This window comes from Mirounga angustirostris, unplaced genomic scaffold (genome assembly GCF_029215605.1).
Source record: "Mirounga angustirostris isolate CCGP_5_RB_7025 unplaced genomic scaffold, mMirAng1.0.hap1 SCAF_3, whole genome shotgun sequence".
Classification (NCBI taxonomy): domain Eukaryota; kingdom Metazoa; phylum Chordata; class Mammalia; order Carnivora; family Phocidae; genus Mirounga; species Mirounga angustirostris.
The window spans coordinates 15,398,846-15,416,592 of NW_026991711.1; the positions used below are offsets into that span (position 1 = coordinate 15,398,846).

The window sequence follows — 17,747 nt, forward strand, 5'->3', positions numbered from 1 at the left end:
TTGTGGTTTTGATTTGGATTTCCCTGATGCCGAGTGATGTTGAGCACTTTTTCATGTGTCTGTTGGCCATTTGGATGTCTTCTTTGCAGAAATGTCAGAGACACAACTCTTGCCTGTATCTTGATATGTGTTTATTTACATTTGAGAACACCTAGAAATACACAGAAACATAGGAGCTCTGTGTGTGTGTGTGTGTGTGCGTGTGCACGTGCTTGGACCTACCCATGTGTGGAAAATTACCCATCTGTGAAATATAAATTAGGACTTACTATAAGGTACAAAATGCCTATACAGATGATAAAATTAGCCAAAGCCACTTTCCTTACATTTATCTCTATAAAGGTAGGCTCTTTTTTGAAGTGCCATCAATAGTTACACAAGTGAAGCTTTAAAACTTCAGAAGTATTCCATTGAGATAATATGTAATGTTCCCAGCATAGAATCTGTGCTCAGAAAGTTCTCTGTTGAAAGCTGTGAGTTTTAAAATTTTACTGAATGAATTTACAAATGATTGGAAGCATGTCTTATACCCTTCATTGATTCCAGATACTACCTAGATGAGATGGTATCCTCTCTTGGGAAGCTCCCACTAGGGAATTTGTAGTTGGGTGTTGGTCAAGCTCATTGGTATTTAAAAAAAAAAAAAAAAAAAAGCCAGTTTCTGCATACAGGTTTATTTATTTATTTATTTATTTATTTATTTATTTATTTATTTATTTATTTATTTATTTATTTTAAAGATTTTATTTATTTACTTGAGAGAGAGAATGAGACAGAGAGAGAGAGCACGAGATGGGGGAGGGTCAGAGGGAGAAGCAGGCTCCCCGCCGAGCAGGGAGCCCGATGTGGGACTCGATCCCGGGACTCCGGGATCATGACCCGAGCCGAAGGCAGTCGCTTAACCAACTGAGCCACCCAGGCACCCCTGCATACAGGTTTAAATGCACACAGCTAATAACCAATTTTGTACAACACAGTTTCATCCCTGACCGGCATTTTACCTGCTTTATATTGGTGCTTTGATCTTGTCAGTGCATTTAATTTCTCTGTACTTCGGTTCTAATAACCAGACTGATACTGAACACGTATCTTTCCCAAGGGGGTAATTGTGAGTATTAATTACTTTGCAAAATGCCTTTCGAACTGCTCAGATGAAAGGCCCCATATAAAAAGCAAATGTTATTTGTGTTGTTGTTGATGACGATCTCATTATGGGTATTTCAGCTACCGGCTACTGTTTTTTAAGACACTGAGACTTAGATTTTAGAATTTTAAGATGTTTCCTTTCGAGACAGAATGTAACCAGGTATTTAATAGCCAGAAATGTTTTGGTTGTTCTCCCAAGGAATAATTCCTCTTAGGTGGTAGAATTCTGGGAAAATGATCACTATTTTACATAGAATGCTTCTGACTTGTTGATATCTGTATAAAATTATCCAAGAAATTCTCAAGGTTCAAAATACCCAGATGCTGGGGCACCTGGGTGGCTTAGTCGGTTAAGCGTCTGCCTTCGGCTCAGGTCATGATCCCAGGGTCCTGGGATCGAGCCCCACATCAGGCTCCCTGCTCAGCAGGAAGCCTGCTTCTCCCTCTCCCACTCCCCCTGCTTGTGTTCCCTCTCTCGCTGTCTCTCTCTGTCAAATAACTAAATAAAATCTTTTAAAAAAAACAACAAAAAACCCCCCCAAAAAACAAAATACCCAGATGCTAGGAATAATGCTAATTTTAAAACTGACTTGCCAGCCACTGAGGAGATTGCTGGTTTTTCACTGCCAGTGGGCTGATCGTATTATTTTTAACTTTTCTTTAGACCCAATCGATCTCACCCAAGGACAGTGCCCGCCCCCCTGTCGCCCCCGCCCCTCAGACACAAGGGACATTTGTCAGTGTCTGACATTTTCGGTTGCCACAATTTGGGGCAGAGCACAGGGATAGTGGTAAACATTTTATAATGTACAGGACAGCTCTCTACAACAAAGAATTATCTAGCCCAAAATGTCAGCAGTGCCGAAGTTGAGACCCTCTTTCGCACCACATTCGTTACAGAGCTTCCTTAATCCGTCTTCAACAACCACAGTTTCTCCTAGGTATGTTGTGTATTATTATTCTTAATCCCTCCTGGATCTCTTTACAGGTTGGCATTGTGGGAAGAACAGGAGCTGGAAAAAGTTCCCTCATCTCAGCGCTTTTTAGATTGTCAGAACCGGAAGGGAGAATTTGGATTGATAAGATCTTGACAACTGAAATTGGGCTTCACGATCTAAGGAAGAAAATGTCCATCATACCTCAGGTATACAAGTCAGGGCATTGTCGTGTGTTCTTCTTATAAGGGAACTTAAGTTTAATTGCTTTTAATTTTATTGCTTTTTTAAAAGAAAAAATGAAGGGTTGATCCTTTTGCTGCAATATATTTTTAACAGCAAGTATTTTTATCTGATACCAGGTTGTGTGTGTGTGTGTGTTAGATTTAATAACTTACCAGAGAAATTTCTGGACTCAGACTTCCACAGGTACCACAGTTTTATCCACTGATAAACACCTAATTCTGAAAAGAAAATGACAAATGATTTGTTTAGCACTTGAGAGGCTTCTATAGGGAAATATGGGTTTTAAGTGTTTTAATGATACAATTTTGCTGTAGGAAATAAAGTTAACTTCTCAAAGGTAATTGTCTCGGAGGGCTTGCTGTGAAACTGCTGGGCTTTGAGCATCACTGTGCGTATAGATGCTTTGGGGAGACGTAGAAGCTGGCCATTAGTAAATGAACTGTGACCAGGAGGCAGTAGAGAATACTGAGAAGAGCACACGAGAAGGAGTGCCGTCTCTCTGGACCTCAGGTTTCTCCCCCTCACGAGGCAGCTCCTAGTACCATCGCCCAGAGCCGTTGTGAGGCCTGGCTCAGTGCATGTGGAGTGCTTCTCCTGACCCAGCACCTGATTCTGTTTTCTTATCCTGCTTCTTAATAGAAGTGTGACTTTCTTTTCTTTTTTTTTTTTAAAAGACTTTATTTATTTGACAGAGAGAGACACAGCGAGAGAGGGAACACAAGCAGGGGGAGTGGGAGAGGGAGAAGCAGGCTTCCCGCCAAGCAGGGAGCCCGATGTGGGGCTCGATCCCAGGACCCTGGGACCTTGACCTGAGCCGGAAGGCAGACGCTTAACGACTGAGCCACCCAGGTGCCCCAGAAGTGTGACTTTCAGGAAACGTTCCAGAGATTGAATTATGCACAGTACGAGCTCCTGTCATTCGTCGTGGTTTATCCATTCAGTTTCAATAAAAATTTAGAAATTATTGATTGAGCAAATACTGTCCTCCAAGTATATAGCCCAGGGCAGCGTAGGCCCCTTGCCCACTGGCCTGAGGCCTGCAGCCCTGGGGTCTGGTCTTCCATCTACCCTCTGCTTTGGTGCTTACATTTACTCAACTCCAGACTTAGCTGATTTTTGTTTTGTTTTTGTTTTAAGTTGGGGTTTTGTTATACTCTACAATCATCTGCCTAGCAGAGGAAGCTGAGAAACACTCTCTCTCTCTCTCTCACACACACACACACACACACCCTTGAGATGAGAAACATGGGGAATGAGACAAAGAAAGCCATGCAAATGTGCTTCCTGGCATGTGAATAGAAAGAGCTCGCAAATGCCTGTTTATTAGAAAACATGTAGAATACAGCACCCAAAACGGAGGAGAGTGTGGACTTCCATCTTAAGATTGAGTATAACTGTTGCTGCCTACCACTGGCCTCTGAAATAATTGGAATTATTATTCTAAGTAATTTCACAATCAAAATCAAGATACTCCTTTCAGAACCACAGTGAGATGCCCCTTACAGGCCTCACTAGAGTCAGTATTCTCAATAAAACGGAAAATACCGGGGCCCCTGGCAGGCTCAGTCACTAGGGCATGTGATTCTTAATCTCGGAGTCATGAGTTTGAGCCCCATGTTGGGTATAGAGATTACTTTAGAAAACAAAACAAAACAACACCACAGAAAATACCGAGTGCAGGCGAGGTTGTGACAAAATTTGAACCCTTTTTTATTGCTTGTGGGAGTGTAAAATGTAGCCCCTGAGGACAACAGAATGGAGTTTTCTCAAAAAATGAAAAATAGAATCACTTATGAATGATCATATAGAGTTATCGTATCCTATTAGCAGTTCCACTTCTGGATATTTATCCAAAATAATCCAAAGCAGAAATTCTGAGCAATATTTGTACACCCATGTTCATAGTAGCAGTGTTCTCAGGAGTCAAAATGTGGAAGCAGTCCCCATGTCCTTAGGTAGATGAATGGATGAACAAAGTGTGGTATGTTCACGCAGTGGACTATTATTACTCAGCCTTAAAAGGGAAGGAAATTTTGGCATGAGCTACAGCATAGATGAACCTTGGGGACATTATGTTAAATGAAATAAACCTGTCACAAAAGGACAAATACTGTATGATTCTGCTTATATGAGGTACCTAAGTAGTCATTTTGATGGAGACAGGAAGTAGAATGGTGTTTGCCAAGGGGCTGGAGGGAGGGATGGAGAGTTAGTGTTTAATGGGTACAGAATTCCAGCTGGAATAATAAAAAGAGTTCTGGAGATGGATGGTGGGGATAGCTTCACAACAATGTGAATATATTTAAATACTCCTGAACTCGTCACTTAGAAATGATTAAGGTGGTAAATTTTGTGTTATGTGTATTTTACCACAATTTAAAAATCTTTAATAGCTCTCCTATCCCTGATGCTTCTGTGCTTTGCTTTTTTTTTTAATTGAAGAATAATTGACATACAGTATTGTATTAGATTCAGGTGTACATCGCAGTGATTCCATATTGATATACATTATGAAATGGTCAGCATAATACATCCAGTTCACCTTTTAATCCCCTCCACCTATTTTGTCCATTTAAAAAAAATTTTTTTTTAAACCTCCTTCTTTTCAGGAAAAATGGAAAGACATTTTCAGCACATTCAATCCCTGTATTTAACAATTCCCTCTGGCTACTATGACTTAAGTGATTACAGTAGGAAATAAATGAGTTGAAATTCCCAAGTTTTATATTTTGGTTGTACCCATCTCTGAAATGGGCCAAACGAGATTAGTTAGCAGAGATGATGGGCGTTGTCTGTAAAGTACTTTCATGTCCTTGGATGAAAGGATTGAGGAACATGTCCCGCATTATTTTTAATGCTTCTTAATAAGAAATGGTTGTATGCTTGTGTACATAAAAGAACTGTATAAATAAAGAAATAACGTTAGATGATTCTTGGCTCTGCCACTGATGTTTTGGAAGCACATCTGAGCAAAGACTAAATACACCTTGACATCACCAGGTCTTGGTTCTCTTCCATAACTTCCCACCCTACTTTTGAGCATGCTCAAGGTGCGTGCATCCTGCAGAGACTGTGCTTACAAAACAGTACTAAGCTTTGTATCCATGTAGATAATGATCACCAACCATTGTAAACACAGAATCTTTATTTTCTCACTTTATGTGCCTTTGCCTCTAAGGCACAGTGTTGGTTGATGAAAGCGAGTCTTGAGAGATATGCAGAATGCGTAAAGGGTCCCAGGAAATCTTGCAGGAGGCAGCCAGGGGTGGAACCTTTAAGAGCGCTGACCGAGTGTCAATACGACCCACGTTTTTATTCCAAGTCTGTCTCAACAAGTGTGTGACCTTGATGATGTCACTTGGCCTCCAAGCTCCACTGTCCTTGTCCTTAAACCAGGTCTAGTAATTACTGCCTCACAGATTTGTCGTGAAAATTTAACGGGATGAGAAAATGTTGGTGGCCCAATGCCCTGCTCTTAGGAATGCTACGTAAGTAGTACCTAGTATTACTAAGGATCAGGGCACTAGCCTTTCCAGTATTATTGTTACTTAATTAAAAACAGGAACAGAGGGTGCCTGGGTGGCTCAGATGGTTAAGCGTCTGCCTTCGGCTCAGGTCATGATCTCAGGGTCCTGGGATCGAGTCCCGCATCGGGCTCCCTGCTCCTTGGGAGCCTGCTTCTCCCTCTGCCTTTCTCTCTCGCTTTGTCTCTCATGAATAAAAAAAAAAAAAAAAAAAATCCTTAAAAAAAAAAAAAACAGGAACAGATTCTGGAATGACTTTCTATTTATGTTTTTGTGGTCCTTGGTGATTTCTTTTACATCTCTTGCTTATCACATAAACTAACTTGTTTGTATAAATTTAAATGGTGAAACAAAAAAAGTGAGCACAATGTGAATTTTAGGGTAACATGGAACAGAAACCTACCCAGCGTTTTTCTCACCAGGAACAAGAGGAAAGAAGTATCACTTGTTTTCTTTTGTTTTCTGGCTCCTCTCCCACCTGGTTTCTTTCCTGAACTCTGCTCTGTACCCCACTAATACTATGTGGTCCCCTGTGAAGACCCTGATGTATTTTCTCAGCTCTCCCCAAATGCCTGGCTTTTTCCTACCTCTCCTGGAGGCTGTCTCTCTCATTTCTGTTGATCTGGTGCTGGTTGTCTTTCCCTGCTATCTCCAACTTCATCCTCACCTAAGTTATATGGTTATCCTTATCGTCGGACACATTTAATAATGGAGGCACTGTGAGCTTAACCCACTGAACAATAAGGGGCAGAGCCAGGGTTCGTATTTATTTTAGGGAGATTCCCAGCTCCGAGCCACTGACCGATCTGCTGGGGACCGGGGCACCCAGTGACTGCCGTCCACAGTAGAACTGCTGTACCTCACGATCCTGCATGCACACGTGTGCACACACACGTGCAGAAACACACATTTCCCCACACACTATCACTCTTAGTGCTTTGCACTCTATTTTCTATTATATCCATTCTATGCTAGTTCATATAAAAGACAAAATGGTGGTCATGAGGCACAAAATTGATTTCATGATCCATTGGCTGCACCTGCAGTTTGAAAAAGCACTTTCCCTCACTGTCCCCTGTCTGGCCGGGCTCCTGCTACATGTGAGTCCTGTGCCTGGAGCCTCATGGGTGGCCCCGATTCTCACCACAGCCCTGCTGGCTTCACCCCGTTTTCCAGGAAGGAAGTGAAGGCTGGTGGGGGTGGTTAATAATGTACCCTGAGTCAAACAGCTAGTAAGCAGTAGAATCAGAACTCAGGACTGCCTGACTTAAATACATATGCAGTACATGTTTTTTTGAACTGAATGATCTCCAATATCCCACCCATTGTGTTCTACCCTACTCAAAAAGGATTCCCCAAAATCACAACAAGGGAGGATAAATAGCAAAGTCAAAAGATACTTCTCCCGGTGCTACAATGGTGGGCAGTGGTGGTTTTGAAAGGCTGAAACTCTTGTGACCTTCGCTGAAAACCCTGAGGCACACTCAGCCCTAAAAGAAAATCAGTTTAGGAAAAGGGGTTAATTCACTTACAGGTCATGGGCAGGCATCAGGAGTAGGTACTCGAAATTGTACCGTGCTAGACCTGAGAGCCCTTTCTCTTTGCAGTGACTGCAGAGGTGGGAAGGTCTGTTGGCCTGGTCGCTTAAAAGTTACTTGTCTAGGGTGCCTGGGTGGCTCAGTTGGTTGGACAACTGCCTTCGGCTCAGGTCATGATCCTGGAGTCCCGGGATCGAGTCCCGCATCGGGCTCCCTGCTCAGCGGGGAGTCTGCTTCTCCCTCTGACCCTCCTCCCTCTCATGCTCTCTCTCATTCTCTCTGTCTCAAATAAATAAATAAAATTAAAAAAAAAAAAAGAGCCAAAATATGTTAAAATTTATGAAATTTGGGGCACCTGGGTGGCTCAGTTGGTTAGGCGACTGCCTTCGGCTCAGGTCATGATCCTGGAGTCCCGGGATCGAGTCCCGCATCGGGCTCCCTGCTCGGCGGGGAGTCTGCTTCTCCCTCTGACCCTCCCCCATCTCGTGCTCTCTATCTCTCATTCTCTCTCTCTCAAATAAATAAATAAAATCTTTAAAAAAAAAAAAGTTACTTGTCTATAGCGCAGACAGCTTCCATCCCTCTTCCCCCAAAATGAATAGGAAACAGAGTCCTTGTGTCTCCACATCCTTGTTTAGGGAACCTATGAAGTTTGGAGCGGTCTCTGCAGAGGAGAATGGAGGCTTGTTTGTTTTTTGTGTTCCCGCTTTCGATGAGCCAGGCCTGCGTCATTCCCCGGCTCCAAGCTTGCCGTGAGCCTGGCTACAGCAGTGAGCTTCCACGGTGGTCCCGCTCTCCCAGGCTCATCCTGGTCGCCTTTGACCACTCCTTGAGGGATCAGACCGGGGAGAGAGGTGATCACAGCCAGGACCGACGTCGGAACAAGGGGTAAGGGAGTGGTGACCCAGATGGTGAGATGGTTAGGGGCCAGTCCCCCCCAGGGAATGTTCAGAAACAAATACTGTGTTCTTATGAATGTACTCTGCAATTTGTATAATTTCAGGGGTAAGCAAAAAAAAAAATGAAAGCACTTTCTAAATTTCCAAATTTAGAAATGGACACTTCAAGGCTCTAAACCATGGGCAGTATCCACTCTGCGGCCCAATGGACACTTGTCGCCGAAATGGACACTTCCCTTTGTGCTCACGACCTGAAATAGTTAAACATATTCCCCAAAGAGAGCAAAAAGATGAGATTATATTTAGGGAATAGCTTGCTTATCTGAAAGGATCTGGAAAAATGGATTTCAAAACTTTTTTGGATGGATTCTCTACATCTAAGGCCCCTTTCCTTTTGGCACCAAGAAAATGTTTTCAATTGAAAAGTGATTCCATGCAAATTCATTATTTATGACTGTACCCCAAGGGTTGGCACAGATCAACAGCTATCATCTTTATCATGATTAAACAGATTCATTTTTTTACATTTAATAGACTTTTTAAAATTAAAGCAAAAGCGAGGTATTTTTTAAACCATCCACTCTGTTCCTTTGGTATTTCTGTTCCCTGGGTTATCTTTTGTAGGTAGAAAAGGTCAACCTGAACTGTCTCTTTTAGACTTCTTTATTCTTACCTGGTTTTCTTTCCTCTATTTTTTTTTCGTTGTTGAGAACAGAACTCAGAGAAGAGGTGGGTATGCTGTTACTAGTAAAGAAATACAACTGGATTCTAGCCTAATGGAGTCAGCCTTTTGTTTCTGACACTGAAGTCTTCATTAAAGCCCGGGGAACTGCTCCCGGGAGCTTCTGACCTTTTTGTATCGAAAGAGGACTTTACAGGACTTAAATTCTTTTTCCTTTGTTGGCAAACAATTGTTCTTTTCTTCTGAATATGGATGATGATCGGTTCATTCAGAGGCTACAGGATTAAAAAAAAAAAAAAGGAAAGCAAGATTTAAAGCTCCTTCAGGTGATTCTGTCATTCTTGGAACAGGGAGATGAGCTGCCCTTAATAAAGGTCCTCCGTTTAGAAATGAAAATGTAGCTGTTAGGACGCGCAGGACCGGCAGCCACTCTGGAAGATATATTTTAGTCGAGGGCAGTTTTCTGGTTGGGGGCTGACATGATTAGGGTATGGTAAAGTGTTGTGCTTTATCTGCCTGGTTTGTAACCACTTGTGCGTTTTTTGTCTTGCACCAGGGTCATTTTAAGCTTCTGAAGGTTAGTGGGTAGGGTTTCTTTTTAGGATAATGAGAGGTTTGTCTTTCAATAGCGTATACAAAAGGCCTAGTAAGACTGCGGTTGTCTTACAGTTGTGTTGAGGGATTATCAATTTACTACACTAAATGCTTTGATTCAGAGTGGCCATTTTTGGGTCACATGGCTGATATGAACTTGTGTTACGTTGTAACAAAGGAAAACATTACTGAATATGGCACAAAGGATAAAAAAAAAATAGGAACTTTAAACTGATGAAAAACAGATTTGATGTTCAGGTTCCATTTAAAAGATGACACTGAACAAGAGCATTTGTCTTCCTAACTCTGCCATGCCAGCTAACTCTTATTAAATGAGGTTTAATTGTTTATCTTCAGAAAAAAATATACTTAGGCTAATATATTTAGTATATATTATATGTTTACATGAAGGGTGTATGTCTGGCCATAAATCTCGACACTGAAATGTTCTGCCTGCAAACATTTTTACAACATTTATTTATAAGATTAGTTTATTAACTTCATTGCTTGGAGGTGGGTACTTTAAATAGTAGTATCTATCAGAAATGATAATTAATTTGACCCTTATCTGCTCCTGCAGTATATGTCTACTGTGAGCACTTTTATTACCTTTTGAAGATAATATAGTGGTTTCTTATTTGGCAAGTGGATGAAAGTAGAATGAATAGAAACCAAAATGAACACCATGCATAAAACACATTGGCATATTAAAACAGGCATTGTTAACAAATTGCCTGCTGGTTTTAAAGAAAAATACAGCTTCAATCAGTTAATGTTGTAATAAACCATTCTCTTCATTCAAGTTTTGACTGAAATTGTACTCATTTTGAAATATATATTTGGCATGTCATAACAAAGAAAAATATTCTAATTTACTAAACTCTTTTCTTCTGATGACTGCTAAGGAAACGTGAGTAATTGCCTACTATATCCCTTTAGATTGACAGTAGAGTTTTAAGTGGTGACCCTTAATTGCAATGGGAAATGGTTAAACTTAACTTTTTTTCTCTTTATGATCGCGGTGACTCGCTGATAATGAGCAGAACCTCCCTAAGGCCTTGCAGATACCTGAGGTGTCTTCTTCAAGCTCAGCTTAAAGCAGCTTCCACTCAGTGTCAGAGGGAGCAACTCCTCTTTCTGCAAAGAATCCCACTTTAGTCCTCCAGTCTTTGGAGAGATTCATTCCTTTCAAGACCTTTTCCTAAAGAGAAAAAGGCGAGGGAGGTGACGAGAGAGACCCTTCCTGTTGATGAAATAGGTGATCGAATTTTAAATGTGTGCTCTCCCGTGCCTGTTCTCTTGAATCACCCAAACTATGACTCCCAAATCTGCGAATCCTGGGCCCTTTCATTCTTTAACAAAGGAAGGAAAGTCTTCACAAGGCAGTTTTTTGTAGATTAGCTTAGGTAACACCTCTGCAGAGTGTACTTTGAAAACCAGGTGGACACTTCATCCTAGACCTCCTACTGGATGTGAGTTTGCTTTATGAGAAGCCCCTGAAGGCAAACACACATTTGGGTCCTGTACACCTTGACAGGCTTGTGGTTAGTAGAAGCCAAGTGACCACCTCCCCCTTCTTTGGTCTTGAAGCTGATTCCTTAACCTGTTCTCTTTTCAGCCCTTTTACCTCCCCAAATACCAGTCCTCAAAGTTTCTCAGTTTGGGCCGCAGAGTGGATACTGCCCATGGTTTAGAGCCTTGATGGGAGGAGGATGGGTAGCAGCCCTCCTCCTTTCAGGAACCTTCAGGGAATCAGCTGGAGAAGGAGAAACACCTAGCTTGTTGAACTCTTCTTAGAATTGATCATTACAAAGAGTAAGATAAAGTAGAATCTGAAGAATTTCTGAAGTAGAATGAGTGAAGACTTTTTTTTTTTTAATTTTATTCTTATGTTAATCCCCATACATTACATCATTAGTTTTAGATGAAGTGTTCCATGATTCATCGTTTGTGCACAACACCCAGTGCTCCATGCAGAATGTGCCCTCCTCAATACCCACCACCAGGCTAACCCATCCTCCCACCCCCCTCCCCTCTAGAACCCTCAGTTTGTTTTACAGAGTCCATCGTATGAGTGAAGACTTTCAAATCCCAAATACGATGATTGTTATCCCCCTGACAGGAACTCTTACCATTGCTTAGATGGTGGTTTAGTCTTTGATCCTAAACTCAGTAGTTTTAAGGGAGACTTTGAACTGGGGTCTTGGGGTCTTTCAGGAATCATTTTGAGACATCATATGACCAGTGATTTTTCAATGTTGTTGGGGCATATGGGCCACTTAATCAACTTCGTAAAAATAAAGCATCCTTTTTAAAATGTCTTTTAAAGATTTTTTTTTTATTTATTTGAGACAGAATGAGAGAGAGAGAGAGCACATGAGCGGGGGGAGGGTCAGAGGGAGAAGCGGACTCCCCGCCGAGCAGGGAGCCCGATGCGGGACTCGATCCCGGGACTCCAGGATCATGACCTGAGCCGAAGGCAGTCGCTTAACCGACTGAGCCACCCAGGCGCCCCTATAACTTTTTTTTTTTAAAGATTTTATTTATTTATTAGAGAGAGAGAGAGAGAAACAGCATGAGAGAGGCGAGGGTCAGAGGGAGAAGCGGACTCCCCGCCGAGCAGGGAGCCCGATGCGGGACTCGATCCCGGGACTCCAGGATCATGACCTGAGCCGAAGGCAGTCGCCCAACCGACTGAGCCACTCAGGCGCCCCTAAAATGTCTTTTAATATTTGGATTTTGCCTTGAGGCAGGCATGTTTTTTGGTGTCACACTTACTGTCTTCTGCGTCCATTCCCCTCTCCCGTCTTAAGACTGAGAGCACAGGGAAAGAAGGTATGGGAGGCTCTCTGAGTGTTCTTCTTGGCTAGAGAGAAGAAAAGTTTACCATCTTAATCTTCTCAGGCTTTTGAGAAACGAGGGGGAACGGTCCAGCCCCAAGGTCGGGTGAGCTTTGAGGCGGGGGGTTCCCTTGAGCCATTCTTGGATGCCGGTGGAAGAGTCAAATCTTCTCTTGTTCCTACATCCGTGCATCTCATTGTTCTTCCACCTTCACTGAAAGTAGCCAGTTGAGCTCTTCCCTGCTACCCATATTTTTTTGGCCTGGGTTAGCAGAGCCTTCCAGAAAGAAAACCTACATGGCCTACATACGCTTATGTACCAGGTTCTCTCCTGAAACGCAGAAGGAGGCATATATTGCAAGCGTGATCTAATTATGGCTCCTCCTGAAGCACATGAATAGGAAGAGCTATTTAAATTAAAATAATTTTATTATGATGCACGTCACATGGGTTTCAGGTTATCCTGGGTTTCAGGTTCTGTGAGGCATGTAATCCCAACGCACAGACAAGATAATGTGGGGATTAGCTGGTGCAAAACCAGAGCCATCTCTTCATGCATAGAGGCGCCACTGGGCCCATTCGTTTACATTCTCTTTGGACAAAAAACAGGGGGTCCCGTTCATACGTGGGGAGAGGTTCCCCATCCCAGAAGACTGTTCTACCAATGGAGGAAACATCCTAGCTTCTTTGTCACTGCACATGTGATTTCCCAGTTTTGCTTTGAGTCACAAACATCAACCAATCATACTCTTGGTATGTTCCAGTGTCACACCAGGAGCGGTAATAAACTTACATAGCTCTCTTGTTGTAATGTTTCTTAAATAATTATATCTGTGTTTTTCCTGTTTAAGCAGGTACTGCTCAGAAAGTATTTTTAAAAACCAAATTTCCTTTCTCTTCAGTTTCTTCTTAAGACAACGCACTTCAACAGTTTCTTTTGTTAGTGTTCAGGGGTCTGGAAGATATTTTGGGTCACACTTTGTATAATGGAAAATTAATAAGAGACACTGTTTCATCAACAGGCATTTGCAACCTTATTATTAATGATTATAGTGAATTTTGGTTTTATATTTTAATGCTGTTCTGGAATTTAGCATTGAAATAAAATGAAAAGAGGCTACAGTAATAACATCCACTATTTTGGAATATTTAGGAACCTGTTTTATTCACTGGAACAATGAGGAAAAATCTGGATCCCTTTGATGAGCATACGGATGAGGAACTGTGGAATGCCATAACAGAGGTAATTTATAAAATGTAATTATTTAACTTGTTACCATCAGTATGTGTGTATGTACCTGTAGAACATTGCAGGTAATTAATGGGAATGTATTGGATTAACTCACCTTGTTCACCATCCAGGAGAGCATCGATGACTTGGATACACACACACACACACACACACACACACAAAAGTATGTATTGATGATGATGAAAACCAAAGATAAAATGTCTCATGTTTTCATTGTAACTTTCTTCCTGAAATCCAAAGCAACTAGATACATTATCTTACTTGTCTTTAGCAAAGCACTAAACTGGAAGTTATATTTATGGGTTCAAATTTTAGTGATCAGTTAGCCTACAACATTTCATTTTACTTTTCTTTTCTTAGGAAACATCCACTAAATGAAGACAATAATAGTTTTTCATCATACTAATAAAATGCTTTGAGGTTTTATAAGAAAGTGTTCATAAAAGTAAAACAATGTGTAATAGTTACTCTTGGCAAACAGTAGCATTTAAATGCTACTGAGTAAATGGAAGTAACAGAACCCTGGAACTTTCTCTAAGTTTTTATACTGATATAATCATTTCTAGAGGATTTTCTATTATTTGTGTAGTGTTTCCATTTGGACCACTTCTTTGAATTTCCTTGCCTTTGCGTGGAAAGGACTTAGGGTGTTAGGATGCTGTTGGTTTGTATGTTTTGACACTAATTATTTTGTGCATTTGCCCTAATTCTGCAAATTGATTCTAAGCTCCTGGATGGCGGAAACCATGTCAAACTTCTAAACCTTAGGCAGACTTCTAATCCCTCGTAGGACCTAGCTCCATCTTTGGCTTTTAAAAAGTCAGCACTTTAATAACTAGGTTGATCTCTTCATTTTGGGACCATGTGGCTTAGTTCTTTAAAAACAGTTGCCCACATCCCAGTGACTGATTGCTCAGATTGTTGTTGTTTTGCATTAATGTGTTTGTCATTGAGTGTCACCCTTCCAGGGAACGCTGAGCTCTTCCAGTTTCTAGATGAGCTTTGTGAGCAGGCAGAGTTGGAGGCCCTACAGTTTCCTGCCAGTCATTCTGGTTTCTGAAGGCATGTCAGTGCCTGCTTTCCAGTAGCCATAGGGATTTTATTTGCCTAAATTGGGCTAATTACTTCACCTTCTCTTTCCTACTTGAAAGCAGTTGATCTCGGATATCCTTTAAGTTGGGGAGTCTTTCTCGGGTGGGCACAGTTAGCCATCAAATCTAAAGACAAATAGGACAACCATTGTTTGCTTTTGAACTCCGCTGACAAATTTGGTGGTGCAATTGTGACACGCCTTAATAAAACAGGAATTACTGGTAAATTATTTTTCTATTTGTTTCAGAGCTTGAGATCTCTCCTCATAGATTCTCAGATAGTAAAATTACTCCAGAAACACACTGTTCCAGGACCCTGAAGAAATGTTAATGAGGAGACAAGTCCTATAAAACTATCTTAGAACTTTGATCATAACGTGTATTTCATCTTATACTGCTTTCTTCTGCCAAAATTAAAATAAAAATTAGTAGCTTGTCAGAATTCTAAAAGTGATGTGATGGAAGTGGTAATAGTAAGATCTACCTTTATTTTCAATGACATCAGGAACTTTCTTTTTTTTTTTAAAGATTTTATTTATTTATTTGAGAGAGAGAGAATGAGAGACAGAGAGCATGAGAGGGAGGAGGGTCAGAGGGAGAAGCAGACTCCCTGCCAAGCAGGGAGCCCGATGCGGGACCCGATCCTGGGACTCCAGGATCATGACCTGAGCCGAAGGCAGTTGCTTAACCGACTGAGCCACCCAGGCGCCCCATCAGGAACTTTCTTAAATAGAAATAAACACGACTTTCACAAAGAGAAGTGAGTGGTTTTCATGTGTTGCTTCTGGAATTGACCTCATTGCCTTAGTGATGCCTCTTAGAGTGAGAATTCATCCCATAGTTGTGTTTCTCTAGAAATTATTTTTTCATGATGTGTGTGTTTTTCCACAAAAGATTTAGTAGATTTTCTTAAAATATGGATATATCATTTTATTTACAGTATCATTCCAGCTCTTTTAGTCATTACGTAGATACGTGTACCTAATAAAGGCACCAAAACATAAACGTTGCTTATTTGGAGGATAACAACACAATAAGTGATTTTTATCCCGCCTCTCCCCTTTGGCTTTTCTGAATTCTCCAGATTTTCTCCGGTGTACTTTATTGCTTTTGTCTTCTGGATCGCATTCCTGGCAGATGAAGTACTACAAACTTTTCACAGTAGTTATGTGGGTTTCATGACCCTGTTCAGGGAGGTTGAGCTCATTCTGTAATAGGTCAGGGACCCTTCACCTCGAGTCCTTAGAACCTCCAGGTCTTTAGACTATGGACTAAGAAGCTTCCTTTCCTGAAATTGTACTCACGTTAGAATATATGTGCATTTATCTGGTGAGACACCATACAGAGGATTCAGTCGTAATGCCATTCGGATTCTTCTCGATTTATCGTCTTCAGTCTACCCACCATCTCCACAGCTTGCTTCTTCCCATGACGTCCAAATCTGAGTGCGTCATAACCAGGCCTGCTCTTCAGTAGATGGTAGGAGACCTGGTATCTTTGGCAGCTCCCTTTGGTCGACGAACCACCCTGGTCAGCCGCTTTACCAATGATGCCAAACTGAAAATAGGAACTCAAACTCATAGAGTTGGCTTGAGAGCCAGTAAGAGAGCACTACTGTTTTCTCCTCTTTCAGAACTTCAATTAAAAGTTGTTTTTTTTTTTTTAAGTCCTTTTGGTTGTGTTTCCTCCTCTCCTGGATGGGCTAGACATTCGGAAGGGTGGCAGTCCTGTGCCTGTTGCCCATCTCATCTGGCCTCTTTTCTCATATATTGAAAAATAGCCACAAACCAAAGAAAGTTCATTAGAAATTAGTGGCAATTGGGGCACCTACAAAGCACTGGCAGTTTTTAAATATAAGTAATGACTAGAAATGAAGCAGTTTATTAGTCAAGGGGCTAAAAGATCATAACAGATCAAACTCAGCGGTATAATGCTCCTTTAAAAAGCCACGACAACAACAAACAGCTTTAATCCTCGGATATGCAATTAAGAGTAGGGTGCGTCATGTTAGAACTGTGGAGTGATCATCCAGTTACGTCCAACACTGACAGCATCTCAGTTAGAATACGGGTATTTCTCATCATATAGAGAACTCTGAGCATCAGCCGTGTGTGCGTGGGGGGTGTAATGCAACTCTTGCTTTCATGATAGGTTGCATTTCCGTTTCTCCGGAGGCCATGTATTTTGGTAAATGGGCTCCCCCTTCGCTTCATTTACTGTTGGCTTAGTTCTAGTAAGAGCTCTTGTCCACCTGTTGGTTGCATTTCACACTCTCTTCTCTCTCCAGCCTGCATCAACCTTTCTTTTTGAAAAGTGAGAAAGCTGCACAAAATGTGGAGATCCCGTGACATCTGTTAGCCTCCTGAGTGGGGCACTGGCACCCGGTAGATTCAGTCCGCGTAGCAGGTTACTCTCACAAGGTTTACGATGGTGCAAATGGGTGTCTTACGAATTCAGTGTAGTATTTTCAGTTTTGCTGAGGTTTATGATTTTCCTGAGGTTAAAAATAATCTGAAGTACTCTGTACGGACATATATAGTTTTGAATAGCATTATTTGACCCGTTTTCCTTTAATTTTTTTAAATGCTTTGTACACTTTAAAGTATGATGTTGTGATATTTTGAAGCTACGTAGTTGTGAGGAATATATTTCTTTTACAATGACATTTAATAAGAAAATGGTATCGCGTATAAATTATATGGATTTATTTTCTGATTTTTATAGGAACAGATATGTCACAAAATAAGATGCACTTGTGGCTTCATTCATACATCCAACAAATACCCAATGAGAGCTTTTTTAGAGAGGCATTGTTGTACATTCTGGGACTCTCACAGTCATCAAAAGAGACCATACCCTCTCGGAGCTAAAATTCCCATGGAGAAGATGGAAAATACGCCAATGCGTATGTAATCAGGTCTCTGTACTGATGCATGCAAAGAAGAAAAATAAAACAACATGAAGGGAGTTTAACTGAACATGAAGCGAGTTTAACTGACC

The 17,747-nt window shown here is 41.3% G+C and overlaps 1 protein-coding gene across 4 annotated transcripts in view; it reads left to right on the forward strand.

Annotated features, from left to right (window-relative positions):
• The window catches only part of ABCC4 (ATP binding cassette subfamily C member 4 (PEL blood group)), a 249,739-nt gene that overhangs the window by 205,919 nt on the left and 26,073 nt on the right, over positions 1–17,747 (forward strand). For all 4 annotated transcript variants that reach the window (XM_064585949.1, XM_064585948.1, XM_064585950.1 and 1 more), the window contains 2 exons: positions 2,135–2,290; positions 13,558–13,647. In XM_064585949.1, the coding sequence (XP_064442019.1) occupies positions 2,135–2,290; positions 13,558–13,647 (246 nt within the window). The remainder of the gene's footprint in view (positions 1–2,134; positions 2,291–13,557; positions 13,648–17,747) is intronic.